General features: G+C 47.1%; 1 protein-coding gene across 1 annotated transcript in view; it reads left to right on the top strand.

Moving 5' to 3' along the window:
* Positions 1 to 374: 374 nt before the first annotated feature.
* LOC134966174 (C-Jun-amino-terminal kinase-interacting protein 4-like) overlaps positions 375 to 21,591 on the top strand; it is a 238,478-nt gene continuing 217,261 nt past the window's right edge. Inside the window, exon 1 of the mRNA XM_063942721.1 lies at positions 375 to 1,392. Coding sequence (XP_063798791.1) covers positions 1,084 to 1,392 — 309 coding nt within the window. The 5' untranslated portion in view covers positions 375 to 1,083. The remainder of the gene's footprint in view (positions 1,393 to 21,591) is intronic.

The raw sequence follows: 21,591 nt of genomic DNA on the forward strand, positions 1-21,591 counted from the left end.
ATATGGTATATATTTAAATGAAAAATATATATTACAATATAAAAAATTATATATATAAAAAAATAAACAATACTTCGCCAAACCCTATACTATTAAAAGGTAGCAGAGGGTTTTATGTAACCACCCTGTCAGTGTGATCTCATGCTGTTCCTATTCCTGGTCCACAACAGCTGCACGGTCCCCCACAGCCAACCCACATAAAGGTTATCAGGAGGCGGGCACAGGCACCCCCCTGCGCCCTTACTCCTCTCAGGGGTAGATGCTCTCAGGTGCCCAGTGCCAGGCTCCAGTCACATGACGGCCCGCCCGGTCACATGACGGCTGAAGGTAGCTTCTCTCGTCTCCTCCCCCGCACCTCTCCTGCAGAGACTGCACCGATCAGGAAGCAGCTTAGTGCAACCTGGTGCCAGAGCCTATTGGTTGCAGCCTGCACCCTGCAATATGCTGATTGCTCCTCGGTGCTGTCAGTCATGCAGCAGGCTCAGCCCCCTCCTTCCTTTCCTCCTTACACCCTCCCTAATCATACACCAGTCATGTAATTTACACCCCTGGTGTCTCCTGTAACATTGTCAGCTGCCTGTCTGCACCAGGGCTGAGGATCACAAGGGAAGGTGCCTGTCATGGACAGGAAAACAAGGAGGGATGACATATGCTCCTGATTGCTTTATGCTGGCAGCAAACTTTGGATGCAGCTGGAGAGTGACATTTCTATATATTGAATTCCTATTGGGAAATGTGCTGACATAGCAAAACTACTTGAAAAAAGCTTGCTTAGTGACAGAGCAAGGATCCCTGCTAGCCCTGTGATAGAGGCAAGCCATTTGCTTAGGATTCCATCTCTGGAGTGTGTAACTGAGCATATTACTGTAAATTGTCTGCTATAGGTATTTATGTGCTTCTACAGAATTGTACAAGTTCAGGGGACAGAGCGGCTTGTACCTGTGTTCTGCATTTCACACTATGGGAGGCAGCAATGATACCATGCTAAATAGACTTCTACTCAGAAGTTGGAATGATGTGTGCTAAAGAATGGTCATGCCCTCGCTCCGCCAGGTGTGATCGGACTTGCCCGGGTGTATAAGTATGGATGACAAACTGGAGGAAATTTTTGGGGATGAGGTGGAGATTGGAAATGAACTGGAGGCGTATGATGAGATGGTGGCGGCCATGGCTGGCAATATCTATTCTGAGCTTGATAAATTGGTAGGAGCTTATGGACAGGATGCGGTAACGGGTCTGATGCCCTTAATGGTCTCAGTGCTGGAAAGTCTGGCAACAACGTGTGCCTGCGCCCGGGAGCGAGAGGACCAACTGGAAATGGTGACCGAAGATAAGCAAAGGCTACTCATCCAGTATGAGAGGGAGCGGAATGGACGCAAGCGTGCGGAAGAGGTGAGAGCATTTACCACCTACCTACAGTATATACCCCACTTATCACACGCCTGATGATGACATGAAAGTGGATTAGGTCTCATTATCACTCCAAACCCAACAATATGTAAGAAACCTCTATCCACGCAAAAGGACCTGTGATAACATATTTGTCGATAACAGGTTTTTTTTAAATTATTATTATTGATTCAAGTCAGTGACTTGGAGTGTTAGGTTGCGTTTCAGATGTGACAGCAGGATCTATATACATATATTGATTCTGGGTTTTGAAGAAAACTAATACAATTCTACTTCAACTATTTTTTATTTTTTTTGGTTCAAGTCAATTTTTAAAGAGGAAATAGAGCTTTAGAAATGTCACATGCTCTGTACTTTGTTATGGTAGGAGTGCGCGGCTTTGATGGAAAGGGCATATACTGTAGCTCAGCAGCAGGTCTTTCAGTGCATATAATGCAGAAGGGACCTAATGCTTGCACTCTATAAAAGCTGTCACTGTTGTGTTTCTGGGCTAATGTGTAGAAAGGAGATGTACAGTATGAAGTCAGCAGCAATCCAGAGACTTCTCTCATACCCCTTTCAGACCTACTTCAGAATCTCGGTTATTTGTGCGTGAACGCACAATAACACGGGATTTAGGTGCGTCTGAATGCAAATGACCCAGGACTAAGGGGAACATGTACTAAGCAGTGATAAAAGTGGAGAAGTTGCCCATTGTAACCAATCAGCATTGACGTAACATTTATAATTTGTATACTATAAAAGCATACAGAGCAGCTGATTGGTTGTCATGGGCAACTTCTCCACTGGCTCACTTCTCTACTGTTATCACTGCTTAGTACATGTCCTCCTAAGTCCCAGGTCCGCAACCCTGTTCCCGACCAGCGCCACAGAGCTAAGACCTGGGCATGCTAGACCCGGCAGTTTCCTGGGTTTGATGTCTGAAAAGGGGTATTAGACATCCTTTATGCATAGGCTTTCTGTACTATCCCTTTAAACCGGAACACTCATGAATTACACAGGTTCTGTGGCTGGCTGACTTCAAGCCTGCATTTCACCTGGTTTAAATCAGTCACAGAACCTGTGTAATCCATGAGCGTCCCTGTTTAAAGTGATGGTATGGTAAGTTTATTTATACATCACCCATTTCTCTAACATCCTAGTGGATGCTGGGGACTCCGTAAGGACCATGGGGAATAGACGGGCTCCACAGGAGACAGGGCACTTTAAGAAAGAATTTGGATACTGGTGTGCTCTGGCTCCTCCCTCTATGTCCCTCCTCCAGACCTCAGTTTGAATCTGTGCCCGGACGAGCTGGGTGCAACTTAATGAGCTCTCCTGAGCTTGCTAAAAAGAAAGTATTTTGTTAGGTTTTTTTATTTTCAGAGAGATCTGCTGGCAACAGACTCTCTGCTACGTGGGACTGAGGGGAGAGAAGCAGCCCTACTCACTGAAGATAGGTCCTGCTTCTTAGGCTACTGGACACCATTAGCTCCAGAGGGATCGTACACAGGATCGCACCCTTGGTCGTCCGATCCCGGAGCCGCGCCGCCGTCCCCCTCGCAGAGCCGGAAGACAGAAGCCGGTGACAGAAGCAAGAAGACTTCGAAATCGGCGGCAGAAGACTCCAGTCTTCATATGAGGTAGCGCACAGCACTGCAGCTGCGCGCCATTGCTCCCACACTAAACCCACATACTCCGGTCACTGTAGGGTGCAGGGCACAGGGGGGGGGGGGGGCGCCCTGGGAAGCAATTAGGAACCTCTTGGCAAAAAGTGAGCATATATACAGTTGGGCACTGTATATATGCATGAGCCCCCGCCATTATTTTACACAGAAACGCGGGACAGAAGCCCGCCGCTTCTTCCTCAGCACTCACCAGCGACATGTTTTTTCTCCACAGCACCGCTGAGAGGAAGCTCCCCAGTCTCTCCCCTGCAGTTACACGGTAGAAGAGGGTTAAAAGAGAGGGGGGGCACATAATTAGGCGCAAAAATCAATATAAACAGCAGCTACTGGGTTAACATTAAGTTACTGTGTTATTCCTGGGTTAATAGCACTGGGGTGTGTGCTGGCATACTCTCTCTCTGTCTCTCCAAAGCCCCTTATGGGGGAATTGTCTTCAGATGAGCATTCCCTGAGTGTGTGGTGTGTCGGTACGTGTGTGTCGACATGTCTGAGGTAAAAGGCTCCCCTAAGGAGGAGATAGAGCAAATATGTGTGTGTGAGGGTGTCTCCGTCAACAACGCCGACACCTGTTGGATATGTGTAATTAAGTGCTAAGGTGAATTTATTGCACAAAAGATTAGAGAACAGACAGGAAATCTACCCATGTCTGTCCCTCTGTCGCAGTGACCTTTAGAGTCTCAATGCTCACTATCCAAAATAATAAACACTGATATCGACACGGAGGTTGACTCCAGTGTCGACTACGATAATGCAAAATTACAGCCAAAATGGCAGAAAAGTATTCAATATATGATTATTGTAATAAAAGATGATTTGCATATCACTGATGACTCATCTGTCCCTGACACGAGGGTACACATGTTTAAGGGGAAGAAAGCTGAGGTAAATTTCCCTCCTCTGATGATGAAAAAGAGCGGGAATCTCCAGACAAGAGACTGCAGTTTCCCACAAAGAATTCTCAGGCAGTATCCTTTCCCCACTAGGGCCAGGATACGATGGGAATCTTCCCCTAGGGTGTCACGTTTGCCCAAAAGGTAGCCCTGTCGTAACAGCTATTCTCAGGGATCCTGCAGATAGCGTGCACATTCTGGGCACTGTGGCAGCGTGGACAGGTACCTTATCAGCAGGGATTGAGACCCTAGTATGTATGTATGTATATATATATATATATATATATATATATATATAATTAAAGATGCTGTCTTAAAATTAAAGATGCTGTCTTAAAATTAAAGATGCTGTCTTAAGAGACTGGGGAGCTTTAAGAGATATATAAAACATGCCCAAAGAGACATACTGGGTCCTAGAGTCAAAGCTATGTCGATTTCTGCTTGACGTGTCCTGTAGAATATGCAATGGACAGATGATGCCGACTTAAGAGGCATATGTAAGGCTGAGGAGAAGGGTGGAGAAGGGTTCTCGGACCTGGTCTCCACAGCTATAGCTTGTAATTCTGATATTTTGCCTTATATTCCTGCACAGCCTAGGAAAGCACAACATTATCAAATGCAGCCTTTCGAACAAAGAAACAAGAAAGTCCGAGGTGCGTCCTTTCTTGCCAGAGGCGGGGGCAGAGGAAAGAAGCTGCACAACACAGCTAGGTACCAGGAACAGAAGTCCTCCCCGGCCTCTACAAAAATCCACCGCATGTCGCTGGGGCTCCACAGGCGGAGCTAGGCCCGGTGGGGGCACGCCTGCGTAAGTTCAGCCACAAGTGGGTTCACTCCCTGTTAGATCCCTGGGCAATAGATATTGTGTCTCAGGGATGCAAGCTGGACTTTGAGAAGATGCCCCCTCACCGACGGCCCTGCCGGCTTCCCCCCACGAGAGGGAAACAGTGTTAACTGCAATTCACAAATTGTATCTTCAGCAGGTGGTGGTCAAGGTTCCCCTCCTTCAACAAGGAAAGGGTTATTATTAGACCATGTTTGTGGTACCGAAACCGGGCGGTTTGGTCAGACCCATATTGAATTTAAAATCCCTGAACATATACCTGAAAAGGTTCAAGTTCAAGATGGAATCGCTCAGAGCGGTCATCGCAAGCCTGGAAGGGGGGGATTTTATGGTGTCTCTGGACATAAAGGATGCATACCTTCATGTCCCCATTTATCCACCTCATCAAGCGTACCTCAGATTTGTGGTACAGGATTGTCATTACCCATTCCAGACGTTGCCGTTTGGTCTCTCCACGGCACCAAGAATATTTACCAAGGTAATGGCGGAAATGATGGTGCTCCTGCGAAAGCAGGGGGTCACAATTATCCCATACTTGGACGATCTCCTCATAAAGGCGAGGTCCAGAGAGCAGTTGCTGATCAGCGTAGCACACTCTCAGGAAGTGTTACAACAGCACGGCTGGATTCTAAAAATTCCAAAGTCGCAGCTGATTCCTACGACTCGTCTGCCCTTCCTGGGCATGATTCTGGACACAGACCAGAAGAAGGTTTTTCTCCCGACGGAGAAGGCGCAGGAACTCATGACACTGGTCAGAGAACCAAAACAGGTGTCGGTGCGTCACGGCACGCGAGTCCTGGGAAAGATGGTGGCATCGTACGAGGCCATTCCCTTCGGCAGGTTCCATGCGAGGACCTTTCAATGGGATCTGTTGGACAAGTGGTCCGGATCACATCTACAGATGCATCGGCTGATCACCCTGTCCCGGAGGGCCAGGGTGTCTCTTCTGTGGTGGCTGCAGAGTGCTCACCTTCTCGAGGGCCGCAGGTTCGGCATTCAAGACTGGGTCCTGGTGACCACGGATTCAAGCCTCCGAGGGTGGGGGGCAATCACACAGGGAAGAAATTTCCAGGGTCTATGGTCAAGTCAGGAGACTTGCCTTCACATCAATATCCTGGAACTAAGGGCCATATACAACACCCTAAGTCAAGCAGAGACCCTGCCTCGCGACCAATCGGTGCTGATTCAGTCAGACAACATCACCGCAGTGGCTCATGTAAACCGCCAAGGCGGCACAAGGAGCAGGGTGGCGATGGCGGAAGCCACCAAAATTCTTCGCTGGGCGGAGAATCACGTAAGAGCACTGTCAGCAGTGTTCATTCCGGGAGTGGACAACTGGGAAGCAGACTTCCTCAGCAGGCACGACCTCCACCCGGGAGAGTGAGGACTTCATCAAGAAGTCTTCACGCAGATTGCAAGGCGGTGGGAACTGCCACAGGTGGACATGATGGCATCCCGCCTCAACAAAAAGCTACAGAGATATTGCGCCAGGTCAAGAGACCCACAGGCGATAGCTGTAGACGCACTAGTGACACCGTGGGTGTTCCAGTCAGTTTATGTATTTCCTCCTCTTCCTCTCATACCAAAGGTGCTGAGAATCATAAGAAAAAGAGGAGTGAGAACAATACTCTTTGTTCCGGATTGGCCAAGAAGGACTTAGTATCCGGATCTGCAAGAAATGCTCACAGAGGACCCATGGCCTCTGCCTCTAAGACAGGACTTGTTGCAACAGGGCCCCTGTCTGTTCCAAGACTTACCGCGGCTGCGTTTGACGGCATGGCGGTTGAACGCCGGATCCTAGCAGAAAAAGGCATTCCGGATGAGGTCATTCCTACGCTGATAAAGGCTAGGAAGGACGTGATGGCTAAACATTATCACCGTATATGGCGAAAATATGTTGCTTGGTGTGAGGCCAGGAATGCCCCTACGGAGGAATTCCAGCTGGGCCGTTTCCTTCACTTCCTACAGTCGGGAGTGACTTTGGGCCTGAAATTGGGTTCCATTAAGGTCCAGATTTCGGCTCTATCCATTTTCTTTCAAAAAGAACTGGCTTCTCTTCCTGAAGTCCAGACGTTTGTAAAGGGAGTGCTGCATATTCAGCCCCCTTTTGTGCCTCCAGTGGCACCTTAGGCTCTTAACGTGGTGTTGAGTTTCCTGAAGTCACACTGGTTTGAGCCACTCAAAACCGTGGAGTTAAAATTTCTCACGTGGAAGGTGGTCATGCTATTAGCCTTGGCTTCAGCTAGGCGTGTGTCAGAATTAGGTGCTTTTATGTGACAAAGCCGCTACCTGGTTTTCCATATGGATAGGGCAGAATTGCGGACTCGTCCGCAATTTCTGCCAAAAGTGGTGTCATCATTTCATATGAACCAACCTATTGTGGTGCCTGTGGCTACTCGTGACTTGGAGGATTCCGAGTTACTGGACGTAGTCAGGGCTTTGAAGGTTTATGTAGCCAGAACCGCTAGAGTCAGGAAAACTGAGTCGCTGTTTATCCTGTATGCATCCAACAAGCTGGGTGCTCCTGCTTCAAAGCAAACTATTGCTCGCTGGATCTGTAACACGATTCAGCAGGCTCATTCTGCGGCTGGATTGCCGCTTCCAAAATCAGTAAAAGCCCACTCCACAAGGAAGGTGGGCGCTTCTTGGGCGGCTGCCCGAGGGGTCTCGGCATTACAACTTTGCCGAGCGGCTACTTGGTCAGGTTCAAACACTTTTGCAAAGTTCTACAAGTTTGATACCCTGGCTGAGGAGGACCTTGTGTTTGCTCATTCGGTGCTGCAGAGTCATCCGCACTCTCCCGCCCGTTTGGGAGCTTTGGTATAATCCCAATGGTCCTTACGGAGTCCCCAGCATCCACTAGGACGTTAGAGAAAATAAGATTTTACTTACCGGTAAATCTATTTCTCGTAGTCCGTAGTGGATGCTGGGCGCCCGTCCCAAGTGCGGACTTCTTCTGCAATACTTGTATATAGTTATTGCTTAAATAAGGGTTATGTTTGGTTGCATCAGGGTTGATCTGATGCTCCGTTGTTGTTCATACTGTTAACTGGGTAAGTTTATCACAAGTTATACGGTGTGATTGGTGTGACTGGTATGAGTCTTGCCCTGGATTCCAAAATCCTTTCCTTGTACTGTCAGCTCTTCCGGGCACAGTTTCTCTAACTGAGGTCTGGAGGAGGGACATAGAGGGAGGAGCCAGAGCACACCAGTATCCAAATTCTTTCTTTAAGTGCCCTGTCTCCTGCGCAGCCCGTCTATTCCCCATGGTCCTTACGGAGTCCCCAGCATCCACTACGGACTACGAGAAATAGATTTACCGGTAAGTAAAATCTTATTTTTTCTTACCTTTTGGTACTTTAGGTGCTTGGAGTACAATAACCTAAAACAGTTTCAGCGGTGATATTTAGGTAACGTTATTGCTAGCAGGGAGGGTGACATACCTAGAGTTACCCTGTAAAGCAGAAACATTTTGTGCAAGTCATACTGTATATACTGGAGAAGCTATCAATGCAAATGTTTAAACTTTCACTGTACAGTAGACATATTTTAATGATATTAAATTATTGTATATTCTAACACAGTGGTTCTCAAATCTGGTCAGAAATGTGCCCTAACAGTCCAGGTTTTAAGGATATCCATAAGTTGAACATAGGTGAATTAATTAGTGTCTCAGTAATTTTGATTTAACCATATGTGCTCAGCCATTGATATCCTTAAAACTTGGACTGTTATACCCCTTTCACATCTCCAATGCCGGATCCCACCCGGGAATTGGAAACGGTTCCTTCCCTGGTGGGATCCGGCATTGGAGACTCTCCTACCCCTTTCGCTGGCTTCCAGACCCGCCAATATGCCGGGTCGGTTGCCATAGCGGCGGGGGGCGGAGCCAGCGGCGGTGCTGGGAGATGAGCTCATCTCCGCGCCGCCTCTCCCTATCTAGTAAACGGATGCAACACGGAAATAACACTGCTTATAACCCGGGTTGAATTACCGAGTCAGGCGAACCGGGAATTCAGACTTGGCGCTTTCACACCACACACTGACCCGTGTCGACCCGAAAATATGCCTGGTCGATACCGGGTTATTTGTGTGGTGTGAAAGGGGTATTAGGGTGCCCTGAGGACCGTGTTGGGAACTACTAATGTGATATTATATCACTGTTCTCTTCCCTATTGTGATATTTTTATTTGGGGGGGAAAAGAAGTGCACTTTTGAACAATCCTTTTATTGTTAAGACTGAAAATGTATCTCATACCCCTATTGCACCGCAATCTCGGGTCCAGCCCAGGTCACTGAACATGAGTTTTACGCCGTGTCACAGTGGCTTGAAATATGTTCACACCGCAGGCTAGACCTGGAAACTTGCTGGGATTTCTCATGAGCCTGTGCTTAGAGATGACATCATCTCCAAGTGCCAGTGAGCTGGCTCTCCATAAGGCTTTAATGGGACCTGATAAGATAGCCCGGGTTACCCTTTCACACTGCCCTGTAACCTGGGTTGTACCTTGACCTACCCAGGTTGGATTCCCTGGCCACTGGACCCGGGATAACTCTATCACAACGAGCCGCAACCTGGGTTAACCTAGCAAAAACCTGGGTTTTTGCGGCGGTGTGAAAGGGGTATTACACATTTGTAAATACAATTCTTACAGTATAATTCTCTCGGAGACCTAGGTTACAATGGAATATCTGGAGAGTAATTGTAAGAGTACTTTCACACAATTGATCCACGAACATTTCTACTTTTCCTAAGCTATATTTATTTAGAAGCTGAATAAAGCTCACATGGGCCTTTGGATAATTCTTTCTAATGAGGATAATTTATAAGGCAATTTTCAATACACAGGGTGAATTCTTTATGGATTATAGACTTCTCTTTCATAATTTAGTCTCACCCCAAAGGTATGGCTCCGGCGATCGTCATGGAGGTTCATTATGCCTTCCTGCTCCGTTTACACAAATTAAAATAGTCACATTAACGATAAATGATGGTTAAGGGTGATTGCATTTCAGTCAAAGGGTGAATTTTATAATCTGGGTCAGTGACACTCGGCAGACTGCAAGTCTGGTGTCTCATTAGTGTTTTCCAAATTTGTCTATTCATTGTTAACCTACATTTCTACAGGCTGCAAAGCTCACTTTATATCATTTCTTAGATACGGAGAATGCGGGGGTTGAATTAAAGCAAATAAAATGTACGGGATGCGGCCGCCAGGATCCCGACCTGTAAACAGCCCGACGGTTGGCATGCCGACCAACAGGGACTATTCCCACTCATGGGTGTCCACGACACCCATAGAGTGGGAATAGAACCTGTGGCGGGCGCAGCAAGCCCGCAAGGGGCTTCGTTGCGCTCGCTGCCCCCCTTCCCTCGCCGGCCATCTAAAAGCGGGATCCCACCGTCGGTATGACCGCCGGTCACACTAACCCAACACAAATGTACAGTATTAAGTAGGGATAGAACTTTCACTGGGGGATGCTTGTGTCTTTCAAGATTTAGAGGGAGATGTATCAAACTTTCTTAAGAGGACAGTTTGAGAAGCTGACCATAACTAATCAACTTCTACCTATCTTTTTATAGTATGTACTTGATAAAAGCTAGCGAGAATGTGATTGGTTGCTAAGGAATACTTTGCCACCTAACCATTTTAGAAGGTTTGATGCCCGTAAGGACAATTCTAGAGCAGTTTTCCAAGTTAAAGGGAGAATTCAATTGCGCATGACGTGCTGTCGGGCAATACCCGGCTCCGCACATATTGGGCACCTATGGTAGTGCCGATATTGCAAGTTTTTTTCCTTGAACTTCTATGGGTTGCGAGGGAAAACTTGCAATGTGGGAGACATGATGTGCTATTCCGGAAGGGCACATTACGCCACTGTCGTGGAATGAAATCCTTCCCTATGATTACTTTAGAACATTGGGGTCAATCCAGTTATGTGCAAAGGGTGTGAGTAGCCATTGCTGCAGCGTTTCCACGGGTGGGAGAAACTCCCACACAATAGGATTGACCCAATTGTCTGGTAGCGTGTGATACAGGAAACCGGCAGTCGGGATGCCGGCAGTCACATGACCGACACCGACAATTAGAATGCCAACATGGGATGGGGGTTATTATTTTACCCCTCCCTTGCCCTAACCCTAACCTGCCTGGGGTGGCAACTAGGGCTAAGATTGTGGGGGTGGCGGCTAGGGCTAAGTCACATGGGATGGTGGCTAGTGCTAAGACTTGGTGGGGGGAGTGGCTACAGCTAATCCTCCCTCTAGTGCCTAACCCTCACGTCCCCCTGATACTTACCTTCCGGTTATCGGCGGTCTGTGTTAAGGAGCCGGGATTCCGAGTGATGTTGGGATTTCGGCAATGATCACGTGACCGCCGGGATGATGACCGCATCCCGTCTGGTATGACTGTATGCACCTTTTACTGCATATATTTCTTTTTATTGCTTCCTCTTGTACTTGGCAGACTTTTGTATTTATTTATATTTTTTACAGTGTTGTTTATTCATGTTGACCTTCTGTATTACACAACTCTGCCAAGGCTATTTGCATTGGATACGTTTGTATGCATAGACCAGCTTTGTGCCATATCCAAGGACAATGGTATAAAGATGTTTCTGAGAACAGAATGTGCTTAGTAAGTGTCAGGACAATATATATAATCCATTACATTACTCAAAGTGGAAAAATGCTTTCATTATTGATACAAGCATAAAGAAAATATGTATTGCTGGAAATCCCCAAGGACCAGTGTAGAGAAACTGGTAAAGGCACAGTATGTGAGGAGGATCAGCCTTAAAAGAAACAAATGGACAGTCAGGTGCTTTTTGGTTTAAATGTTTATGCAGAACTGTTCAAGGGGATCTACATCATGGGTGGGAAATAAGAGGCCCGGCTCTGGTCTATATACTACCGCACCTGATATCAACAAACCCTGCCCAACTCTCATGACACTGTTTTAGCTTCCTAAGGGAGTTCTTTTGGTTTCAGTTCCCCTTTTAAGGTCTTAAAAAGTGGAAAATGTATATATTCATTTTGAGTAACTTCCCCTTACAATATGTTATGCCCAACATCCCACTCGAAAGTATACCTAATCGTAGTCATTATGGTGTATTTTGCATGTTTCTCCTGTTAAAGACTAATTACGTTAGTGTAGTCATTTTTCCAGTTTGATGCAGGTATATAAAAACAGCTGTTTACCTGTATTACATCCTAAGAACCGATCTGTAGTCTTCACGGTGTTGCTGGGGGTGTTACACGGCTGCATGGGGTAAATATTCTTTGAAGCCATGACAGTAGAATATAGGGTTATCATACCCGCTTTACTTTAACTGTGGTGTGTATATACTGCGTGTGTGTGTGTGTATATGTGTGTATGTATGTATGTATGTATGTATGTATGTATATGTATATATATATATATATATATATATATATAGCAAAGAGAAGTATTCGGCACTCCAGTACTGTAAAGAAAAACAGCTTGCTCCGGTGCCCTGCTTGCAGATAGCAGATATTTAGACCCAGTAAATTGATGACACAAAACAAAGGTTTTATTACTATAAAGTAATCAGCAAAATATATATATATATATATATATATATATATATATATATATATATATATATATATATATATATGAAACAACAGTAGCCGGCACTCGTGGAGACTCAGACAATAACTTGACACAGCACAGCAGCTATAGTCATCAGGTCTTGATAAAAGGATTTACTCCTGAAACGTTGACTATAGCTGCTGTGCTGTGTCAAGTTATTGTCTGAGTCTCCATGAGTGCCGGCTACTGTTGTTTCCTATATATATATATATATATATTTTGCTGATTATAGTAATAAAACCTTTGTTTTGTGTCATCAATTTACTGGGTCTAAATATCTGCTGTTAAATGTTATACTTTTGTTACTTTAAAACATAATTTGCAATACTATAGCTGGTAACATTTTAAAATTGAATATTGTTATTTTTTTTTTATTAACACACATTTTATTTCGTATTGTTTGCAAGATGAGTGTGAGCAGTTTTTTGTATTGTACAGTATGTCAGTAGTCTTTCAGCGGGGTCGGCAACAGTTTACTTTTTACTGTATATGTAATATATAGCCGTCATTTCTCACATTACTGGAGAGATCACAGATTTAGAACGGGTGTAGTACGGCTGACTGTCAGTCAGGAGACCGCCGGTCAGCTTACCGACGCTGGGATCCCGGCAGCCGAACATAACATAAAACCTACATTGTTACATTCTAGTTTTATGAACAATGTAGGTGATCTCTGTTTTAGATAATTATTGTATGCATGTGTTCTACGTAGTGTATAAAGAGGGCACATCATTAGGAAATCCCCCTGAGGGAGACTTTTCATCATCCCAATAGCAGTCTGTCGGTTAGAATCAGAATCGGCTTTATTGGCCAGGTGTACTCACGTACACTAGGAATTTTTTGCACAGCAACATGAAGGGGGAATACATAGCATAAGAAAGGGAAAAACGTAGCATACATTACAAACATTACACGTATGAGTTCATACTGCACATTGCAACTGTACGATACACTGTCGGTTACACTCCCAGCTTCACACCAGCAGCAGCTGAATCTGCAATCTATACAAGATGGGACCTGTTTAGAGACTTTATTGTAGCTGGTATTTCAAACATCTAGGGCAGTGATTTTCAACCTTTTTTTACTCGCGCACACCAAACAATATTTTAAAATTGCCAAGGCACACCATCAGTTCCCCACAGAAATAAACAAAACACACACATTGGCCCTCACAGTAAAATAAAATCCACACATACCTTGGCCTACACAGAAAAAACAATCCCAATGCTCCCCACATAAATCATGTTGCTCAATACATAAATCCTATTGCTCCCCACATAAATCAATTGCATTGCTCCCCACATAAATCATGTTGCTCCCCACATGAATTATTAACATTGTTCCCCCCCATAAATCCTTATTCTGCCCACATAAATCCTGTTGTTCCCCACAGGAGAAATAAAGTAACAAATATTAGCCCCTACCAGTCAGCTATCCTCCTTCCTGTCCCTCAGTGGCGAGGCTTGTTCATAGTGGAGTGCTGCAAATACTGAGCAGGGGGCGGGTGGGCAGGTGTGGATGTGGGTGGGCAAGGATAGCTGTGTATGCAGGCAGGAACTGGAAGATGCGTATGCAGGCGGGTGTGCAGGCTGGTGAGATGCGGCGGCCGTGACCTATGATATCACACCGCCGCGTCTTCAAGGCATAGGTCACGGATGGAGCACGACTAATCCTCTAAGAAGAGCCTGGGCCAACAGTTCACTCTGTAGGGGCAGGAATCTGCTCTGGCTCCGCGGCACACTGGTTGAAAAAGCCTGATCTAGGGGGAGATTCAACTGGGGTTTTCGCATTCAATTGCTGGACTGAAAATGGGACGCGACGATTTCTGTAGAAATCACTGCGACTTTATTCACGCACATCCAGAGCAAGTCTGATTTTTCCTAAAATCGTTAGTTTTAGGAAAAATTATCGGGACAATCCCCCCGAAGACTGACTAAGCAATTGGAAGTTTCCAATTAGCTTAGTTAGTCTGTAATTACTCACCTTCCAAAGCGTGGTCTTCAACATCCGGGGTCAGAAGCCGGGTCTTCTGCAACAGGGTGAGTAGTGTATCCCCCCATTTCTTGGAGCCGGTTGCTGATAGACCTACATCTCCCAGAAGCCCTTGCACCTCCCAGCAACCACCTCCCCAGTGGGAAGATGGAGCATCACTGGGTTTTCAGGACGTGTATCCGGAGTTCCCTCAGTAATCCAAAATTGGGCGCAAGTTTTTTTTAGCTTGCTAAACCTCGCGCCCAATTGCGTTCCCCTGCTAATCTTTCAGAGTGCGGTGGGAATTTGTATTATGATGAAATGTAACAGTGTGATGTACATACTGTAGGATCTGCGTGACTGCTTATTGCTCACATTCTTCATAAAATGGGGAAGAAATGTACATTTTACATTCTCAATCTCCTCTGAGATTTCACATGATATTCCTAAATAGTGGAAATATCAACATCGTCATTTGCAGGAACATTGCTGAAGCATAATTTCTCTGACGTCCTAGTGGATGCTGGGACTCCGTAAGGACCATGGGGAATAGCGGCTCCGCAGGAGACAGGGCACAAAATAAAAGCTTAAGGATCAGGTGGTGTGCACTGGCTCCTCCCCCTATGACCCTCCTCCAAGCCTCAGTTAGATTTTTGTGCCCGGCCGAGAAGGGTGCAATCTAGGTGGCTCTCCTGAGCTGCTTAGAATAAAAGTTTAGTTTAGGTTTTTTTATTTTCAGTGAGTCCTGCTGGCAACAGGCTCACTGCATCGTGGGACTAAGGGGAGAAGAAACGGACTCACCTGAGTGCAGAGTGGATCGGGTTTCTTAGGCTACTGGACATTAGCTCCAGAGGGACGATCACAGGTTCAGCCTGGATGGGTCACCGGAGCCGCGCCGCCGTCCCCCTTACAGAGCCAGAAGAGACGAAGAGGTCCGGTGAAATCGGCGGCAGAAGACATCCTGTCTTCAGTCTAAGGTAGCGCACAGCACCGCAGCTGTGCGCCATTGCTCTCAGCACACTTCACACTCCGGTCACTGAGGGTGCAGGGCGCTGGGGGGGAGCGCCCTGAGACGCAATATAACAATATACCTTAGGTGGCAAAAAGAATACATCACATATAGCTCCTGGGCTATATGGATGTATTTTAATCCCCTGCCATTTTTACACAAAAAAGCGGGAGATAAGGACGTCGTGAAGGGGCGGAGCCTATCTCCTCAGCACACAAGCGCCATTTTCCCTCACGGCTCCGCTGGAAGGACGGCTCCCTGACTCTCCCCTGCAGTCCTGCTTCAGAATCAGGGTAAAAAAGAGAAGGGGGGGCATTTTTGGCAGCAAATAACGATAATAACAGCAGCTATAAGGGAATAACACTTATATAAGGTTATCCCTGTATATATATATATATATATAGCGCTGGGTGTGTGCTGGCAGACTCTCCCTCTGTCTCTCCAAAGGGCTAAGTGGGGTCCTGTCCTCTATCAGAGCATTCCCGGTGTGTGTGCTGTGTGTCGGTACGCGTGTGTCGACATGTATGAGGAGGAAAATGATGTGGAGGCGGAGCAGTTGCCTGTGTTGGTGATGTCACCCCCTAGGGAGTCGACACCTGACTGGATGATTGTATTTAAACAATTAAGTGATAATGTCAGCAATTTGCAAAAAACTGTTGACGACATGAGACAGCCGGCAAATCAATTAGTGCCTGTCCAGGCGTCTCAGACACCGTCAGGGGCGCTAAAACGCCCGTTACCTCAGTGGGTCGACACAGACCCTGACACAGATACTGAGTCTAGTGTCGACGGTGACGAGACAAACGTAATGTCCAGTAGGGCCACACGTTACATGATCACGGCAATGAAAGAGGCATTGAACCTTTCTGACACTACAAGTACCACAAAGAAGGGTATTATGTGGGGTGAGAAAAAACTACCAATAGTTTTTCCTGAGTCAGAGGAAATAAATGAGGTGTGTGAAAAAGCGTGGGTTTCCCCCGATAAAAAACAGCTAATTTCTAAAAAATTATTAGCATTATATCCCTTCCCGCCAGAGGTTAGGGCGCGTTGGGAAACACCCCCTAGGGTAGATAAGGCGCTCACACGTTTATCTAAACAAGTAGCGTTACCGTCTCCTGATACGGCCACCCTCAAAGAACCAGCTGATAGAAGGCTGGAAAATATCCTAAAAAGTATATACACACATACTGGTGTTATACTGCGACCAGCAATCGCCTCAGCCTGGATGTGCAGTGCTGGAGTCGCATGGTCGGATTCCCTGACTGAGAATATTGATACCCTGGATAGGGACAATATTTTGTTAACTATAGAACATTTTAAAGGATGCATTACTATATATGCGTGATGCACAGAGGGATATTTGCACCCTGGCATCAAGAGTAAGTGCTATGTCCATCTCTGCCAGAAGAGCGTTATGGACGCGACAGTGGTCAGGGGATGCGGATTCCAAACGGCACATGGAAGTATTGCCGTATAAAGGGGAGGAGTTATTTGGGGCTGGTCTATCGGACCTGGTGGCCACGGCAACGGCTGGAAAATCCACCTTTTTACCCCAGGTCACTCCACATCAGCAGAAAAAGACACCGTCTTTTCAAACTCAGTCCTTTCGTTCCCATAAGTACAAGCGAGCAAAAGGCCACTCTTTTCTGCCCCGGGGCAGAGGAAGAGGAAAAAGACTGCACCATGCAGCCGCTTCACAGGAGCAGAAGCCCTCCCCTGCTTCTGCCAAGTCTTCAGCATGACGCTGGGGCTTTACAAGCAGACTCAGATATGGTGGGGGCCCGTCTCAAGAATTTCAACGCGCAGTGGGCTCACTCGCAAGTGGATCCCTGGATTCTACAGGTAGTATCGCAAGGGTACAAACTGGAATTCGAGGCGTTTCCCCCTCGTCGGTTCCTGAAGTCTGCTTTACCAAAGTCTCCCTCCGACAGGGAGGCAGTTTTGGAAGCCATTCACAAGCTGTATTCCCAGCAGGTGATAATCAAGGTACCCCTCCTGCAACAAGGAAAGGGGTATTATTCCACGCTGTTTGTGGTACCGAAGCCGGACGGCTCGGTGAGACCAATTTTAAATCTGAAATCCTTGAACACTTACATAAAAAGGTTCAAATTCAAGATGGAGTCACTCAGAGCAGTGATAGCGAACCTGGAAGAAGGGGACTATATGGTGTCTCTGGACATCAAAGATGCTTTTCTCTATCGTCCTAGTGGATGCTGGGGTTCCTGAAAGGACCATGGGGAATAGCGGCTCCGCAGGAGACAGGGCACAAAAAGTAAAGCTTTTCCAGATCAGGTGGTGTGCACTGGCTCCTCCCCCTATGACCCTCCTCCAGACTCCAGTTAGATTTTTGTGCCCGGCCGAGAAGGGTGCAATCTAGGTGGCTCTCCTAAAGAGCTGCTTAGAAAAAGTTTAGCTTAGGTTTTTTATTTTACAGTGAGTCCTGCTGGCAACAGGATCACTGCAACGAGGGACTGAGGGGAGAAGAAGTGAACTCACCTGCGTGCAGGATGGATTGGCTTCTTGGCTACTGGACATCAGCTCCAGAGGGACGATCACAGGTACAGCCTGGATGGTCACCGGAGCCGCGCCGCCGGCCCCCTTGCAGATGCTGAAGTCAGAAGAGGTCCAGAATCGGCGGCTGAAGACTCCTGCAGTCTTCTAAAGGTAGCGCACAGCACTGCAGCTGTGCGCCATTTTCCTCTCAGCACACTTCACACGCAGTCACTGAGGGTGCAGGGCGCTGGGGGGGGGCGCCCTGGGAGGCAAATGTAACCTATATAAAGGCTAAAAATACCTCACATATAGCCCCCAGAGGCTATATGGAGATATTTAACCCCTGCCTGGATTCACTAAATAGCGGGAGACGAGCCCGCCGGAAAAGGGGCGGGGCCTATCTCCTCAGCACACGGCGCCATTTCCTCTCACAGCTCCGCTGGTCAGGACGGCTCCCAGGTCTCTCCCCTGCACTGCACTACAGAAACAGGGTAAAACAGAGAGGGGGGGCAAATTTATGGCGATATTTTGATATATATAAAGCAGCTATAAGGGAGCACTTATTATAAGGCTATCCCTGTTATATATAGCGCTTTTGGTGTGTGCTGGCAAACTCTCCCTCTGTCTCCCCAAAGGGCTAGTGGGTCCTGTCTTCGTTAGGAGCATTCCCTGTGTGTCTGCTGTGTGTCGGTACGTGTGTGTCGACATGTATGAGGACGATATTGGTGTGGAGGCGGAGCAATTGCCAAATATGAGGATGTCACCCCCTAGGGAGTCGACACCAGAATGGATGCCTTTATTTATGGAACTACGGGATAGTGTCAACACGCTAAAGCAGTCGTTTGACGACATGAGACGGCCGGACAATCAATTAGTGCCTGTCCAGGCGACTCAAACACCGTCAGGGGCTGTGAAACGCCCTTTGCCTCAGTCGGTCGACACAGACCCAGACACAGGCACTGACTCCAGTGGTGACGGTGACGAATCAACCGTATTTTCCAGTAGGGCCACACGTTATATGATTTTGGCAATGAAGGAGGCGTTACATTTAGCTGATACTACAGGTACCACTAAACAGGGTATTATGTGGGGTGTGAAAAAACTACCTATAGTTTTTCCTGAATCAGAAGAATTAAATGACGTGTGTAATGAAGCGTGGGTTGCCCCTGATAAAAAGCTGATAATTTCAAAGAAATTATTGGCATTATACCCTTTCCCGCCAGAGGTTAGGGAGCGCTGGGAAACACCTCCTAGGGTGGACAAGGCGCTAACACGCTTATCTAAACAAGTGGCGTTACCCTCTCCTGAGACGGCCGCACTTAAAGATCCATCAGATAGGAGGATGGAAAATATCCAAAAAAGTATATACACACATGCAGGTGTTATACTACGACCAGCTATAGCGACTGCCTGGATGTGCAGTGCTGGGGTAGTTTGGTCAGAGTCCCTGATTGAAAATATTGATACCCTGGACAGGGACAATATTTTACTGTCGTTAGAACAAATAAAGGATGCATTTCTTTATATGCGTGATGCACAGAGGGATATCTGCACACTGGCATCACGGGTAAGTGCTATGTCCATTTCGGCCAGAAGAGCTTTATGGACGCGACAGTGGACAGGCGATGCGGATTCAAAACGACATATGGAAGTTTTGCCGTATAAAGGGGAGGAGTTATTTGGAGTCGGTCTATCAGATTTGGTGGCCACGGCTACAGCCGGGAAATCCACCTTTCTACCTCAAGTCACTCCCCAACAGAAAAAGGCACCGACTTTTCAACCGCAGCCCTTTCGTTCCTTTAAAAATAAGAGAGCAAAGGGCTATTCATATCTGCCACGAGGCAGAGGTCGAGGGAAGAGACAGCAACAGGCAGCTCCTTCCCAGGAACAGAAGCCTTCCCCGGCTTCTACAAAAGCCTCAGCATGACGCTGGGGCTTCTCAAGCGGACTCGGGGACGGTGGGTGGTCGTCTCAAAAATTACAGCGCGCAGTGGGCTCACTCGCAGGTAGATCCCTGGATCCTGCAGATAATATCTCAGGGGTACAGGTTGGAATTAGAGACAGATCCACCTCGCCGTTTCCTGAAGTCTGCTTTACCAACGTCCCCCTCCGAAAGGGAGACGGTTTTGGAAGCCATTCACAAGCTGTACTCTCAGCAGGTGATAGTCAAGGTACCTCTTCTACAACAAGGGAAGGGGTATTATTCCACTCTTTTTGTGGTACCGAAGCCGGATGGCTCGGTAAGGCCTATTCTAAATCTGAAGTCCTTGAACCTGTACATAAAGAAGTTCAAGTTCAAGATGGAGTCACTCAGAGCAGTGATAGCGAACCTGGAAGAGGGGGACTTTATGGTATCCTTGGACATCAAGGATGCGTATCTCCACGTTCCAATTTACCCCTCACACCAGGGGTACCTCAGGTTCGTTGTACAAAACTGTCACTATCAGTTTCAGACGCTGCCGTTCGGATTGTCCACGGCACCTCGGGTCTTTACAAAGGTAATGGCCGAGATGATGATTCTTCTTCGAAGAAAAGGCATATTAATTATCCCATACTTGGACGATCTCCTAATAAGGGCAAGGTCCAGAGAACAGCTAGAGATGGGATTAGCACTGTCGCAAGAAGTGCTAAAACAGCACGGGTGGATTCTGAATATTCCAAAATCCCAGTTAATGCCGACAACTCGTCTGCTGTTCCTAGGGATGATTCTGGACACGGTTCAGAAAAAGGTTTTTCTCCCGGAGGAAAAAGCCAAGGAGTTATCCGAGCTTGTCAGGAACCTCCTAAAACCAGGAAAGGTGTCTGTACATCACTGCACAAGAGTCCTGGGAAAAATGGTGGCTTCTTACGAAGCAATTCCATTCGGCAGATTCCACGCAAGAATTTTCCAAAGGGATCTGTTGGACAAATGGTCAGGGTCGCATCTTCAGATGCACCTGCGGATAACCCTGTCTCCAAGGACAAGGGTGTCTCTTCTGTGGTGGTTGCAGAGTGCTCATCTATTGGAGGGCCGCAGATTCGGCATACAGGATTGGATCCTGGTGACCACGGACGCCAGCCTGAGAGGCTGGGGAGCAGTCACACAAGGAAGAAACTTCCAGGGAGTATGGACGAGCCTGGAAACGTCTCTTCACATAAACATTCTGGAACTAAGAGCAATATACAATGCTCTAAGCCAGGCAGAACCTCTGCTTCAGGGAAAACCGGTGTTGATCCAGTCGGACAACATCACGGCAGTCGCCCATGTGAACAGACAGGGCGGCACAAGAAGCAGGAGTGCAATGGCAGAAGCTGCAAGGATTCTTCGCTGGGCAGAGAATCATGTGATAGCACTGTCAGCAGTGTTCATCCCGGGAGTGGACAACTGGGAAGCAGACTTCCTCAGCAGACACGATCTTCACCCGGGAGAGTGGGGACTTCATCCAGAAGTCTTCCACTTGCTGGTAACCCGTTGGGAAAGACCAATGGTGGACATGATGGCGTCTCGCCTCAACAAAAAACTGGACAGGTATTGCGCCAGGTCAAGAGATCCGCAGGCAATAGCTGTGGACGCGCTGGTAACGCCTTGGGTGTACCAGTCGGTGTATGTGTTTCCTCCTCTGCCTCTCATACCAAAAGTATTGAGAATTATACGGCAAAGAGGCGTAAGGACGATACTAGTGGTTCCGGATTGGCCAAGAAGGACTTG

This window comes from Pseudophryne corroboree, chromosome 10 (assembly GCF_028390025.1).
Source record: "Pseudophryne corroboree isolate aPseCor3 chromosome 10, aPseCor3.hap2, whole genome shotgun sequence".
Taxonomy (NCBI): domain Eukaryota; kingdom Metazoa; phylum Chordata; class Amphibia; order Anura; family Myobatrachidae; genus Pseudophryne; species Pseudophryne corroboree.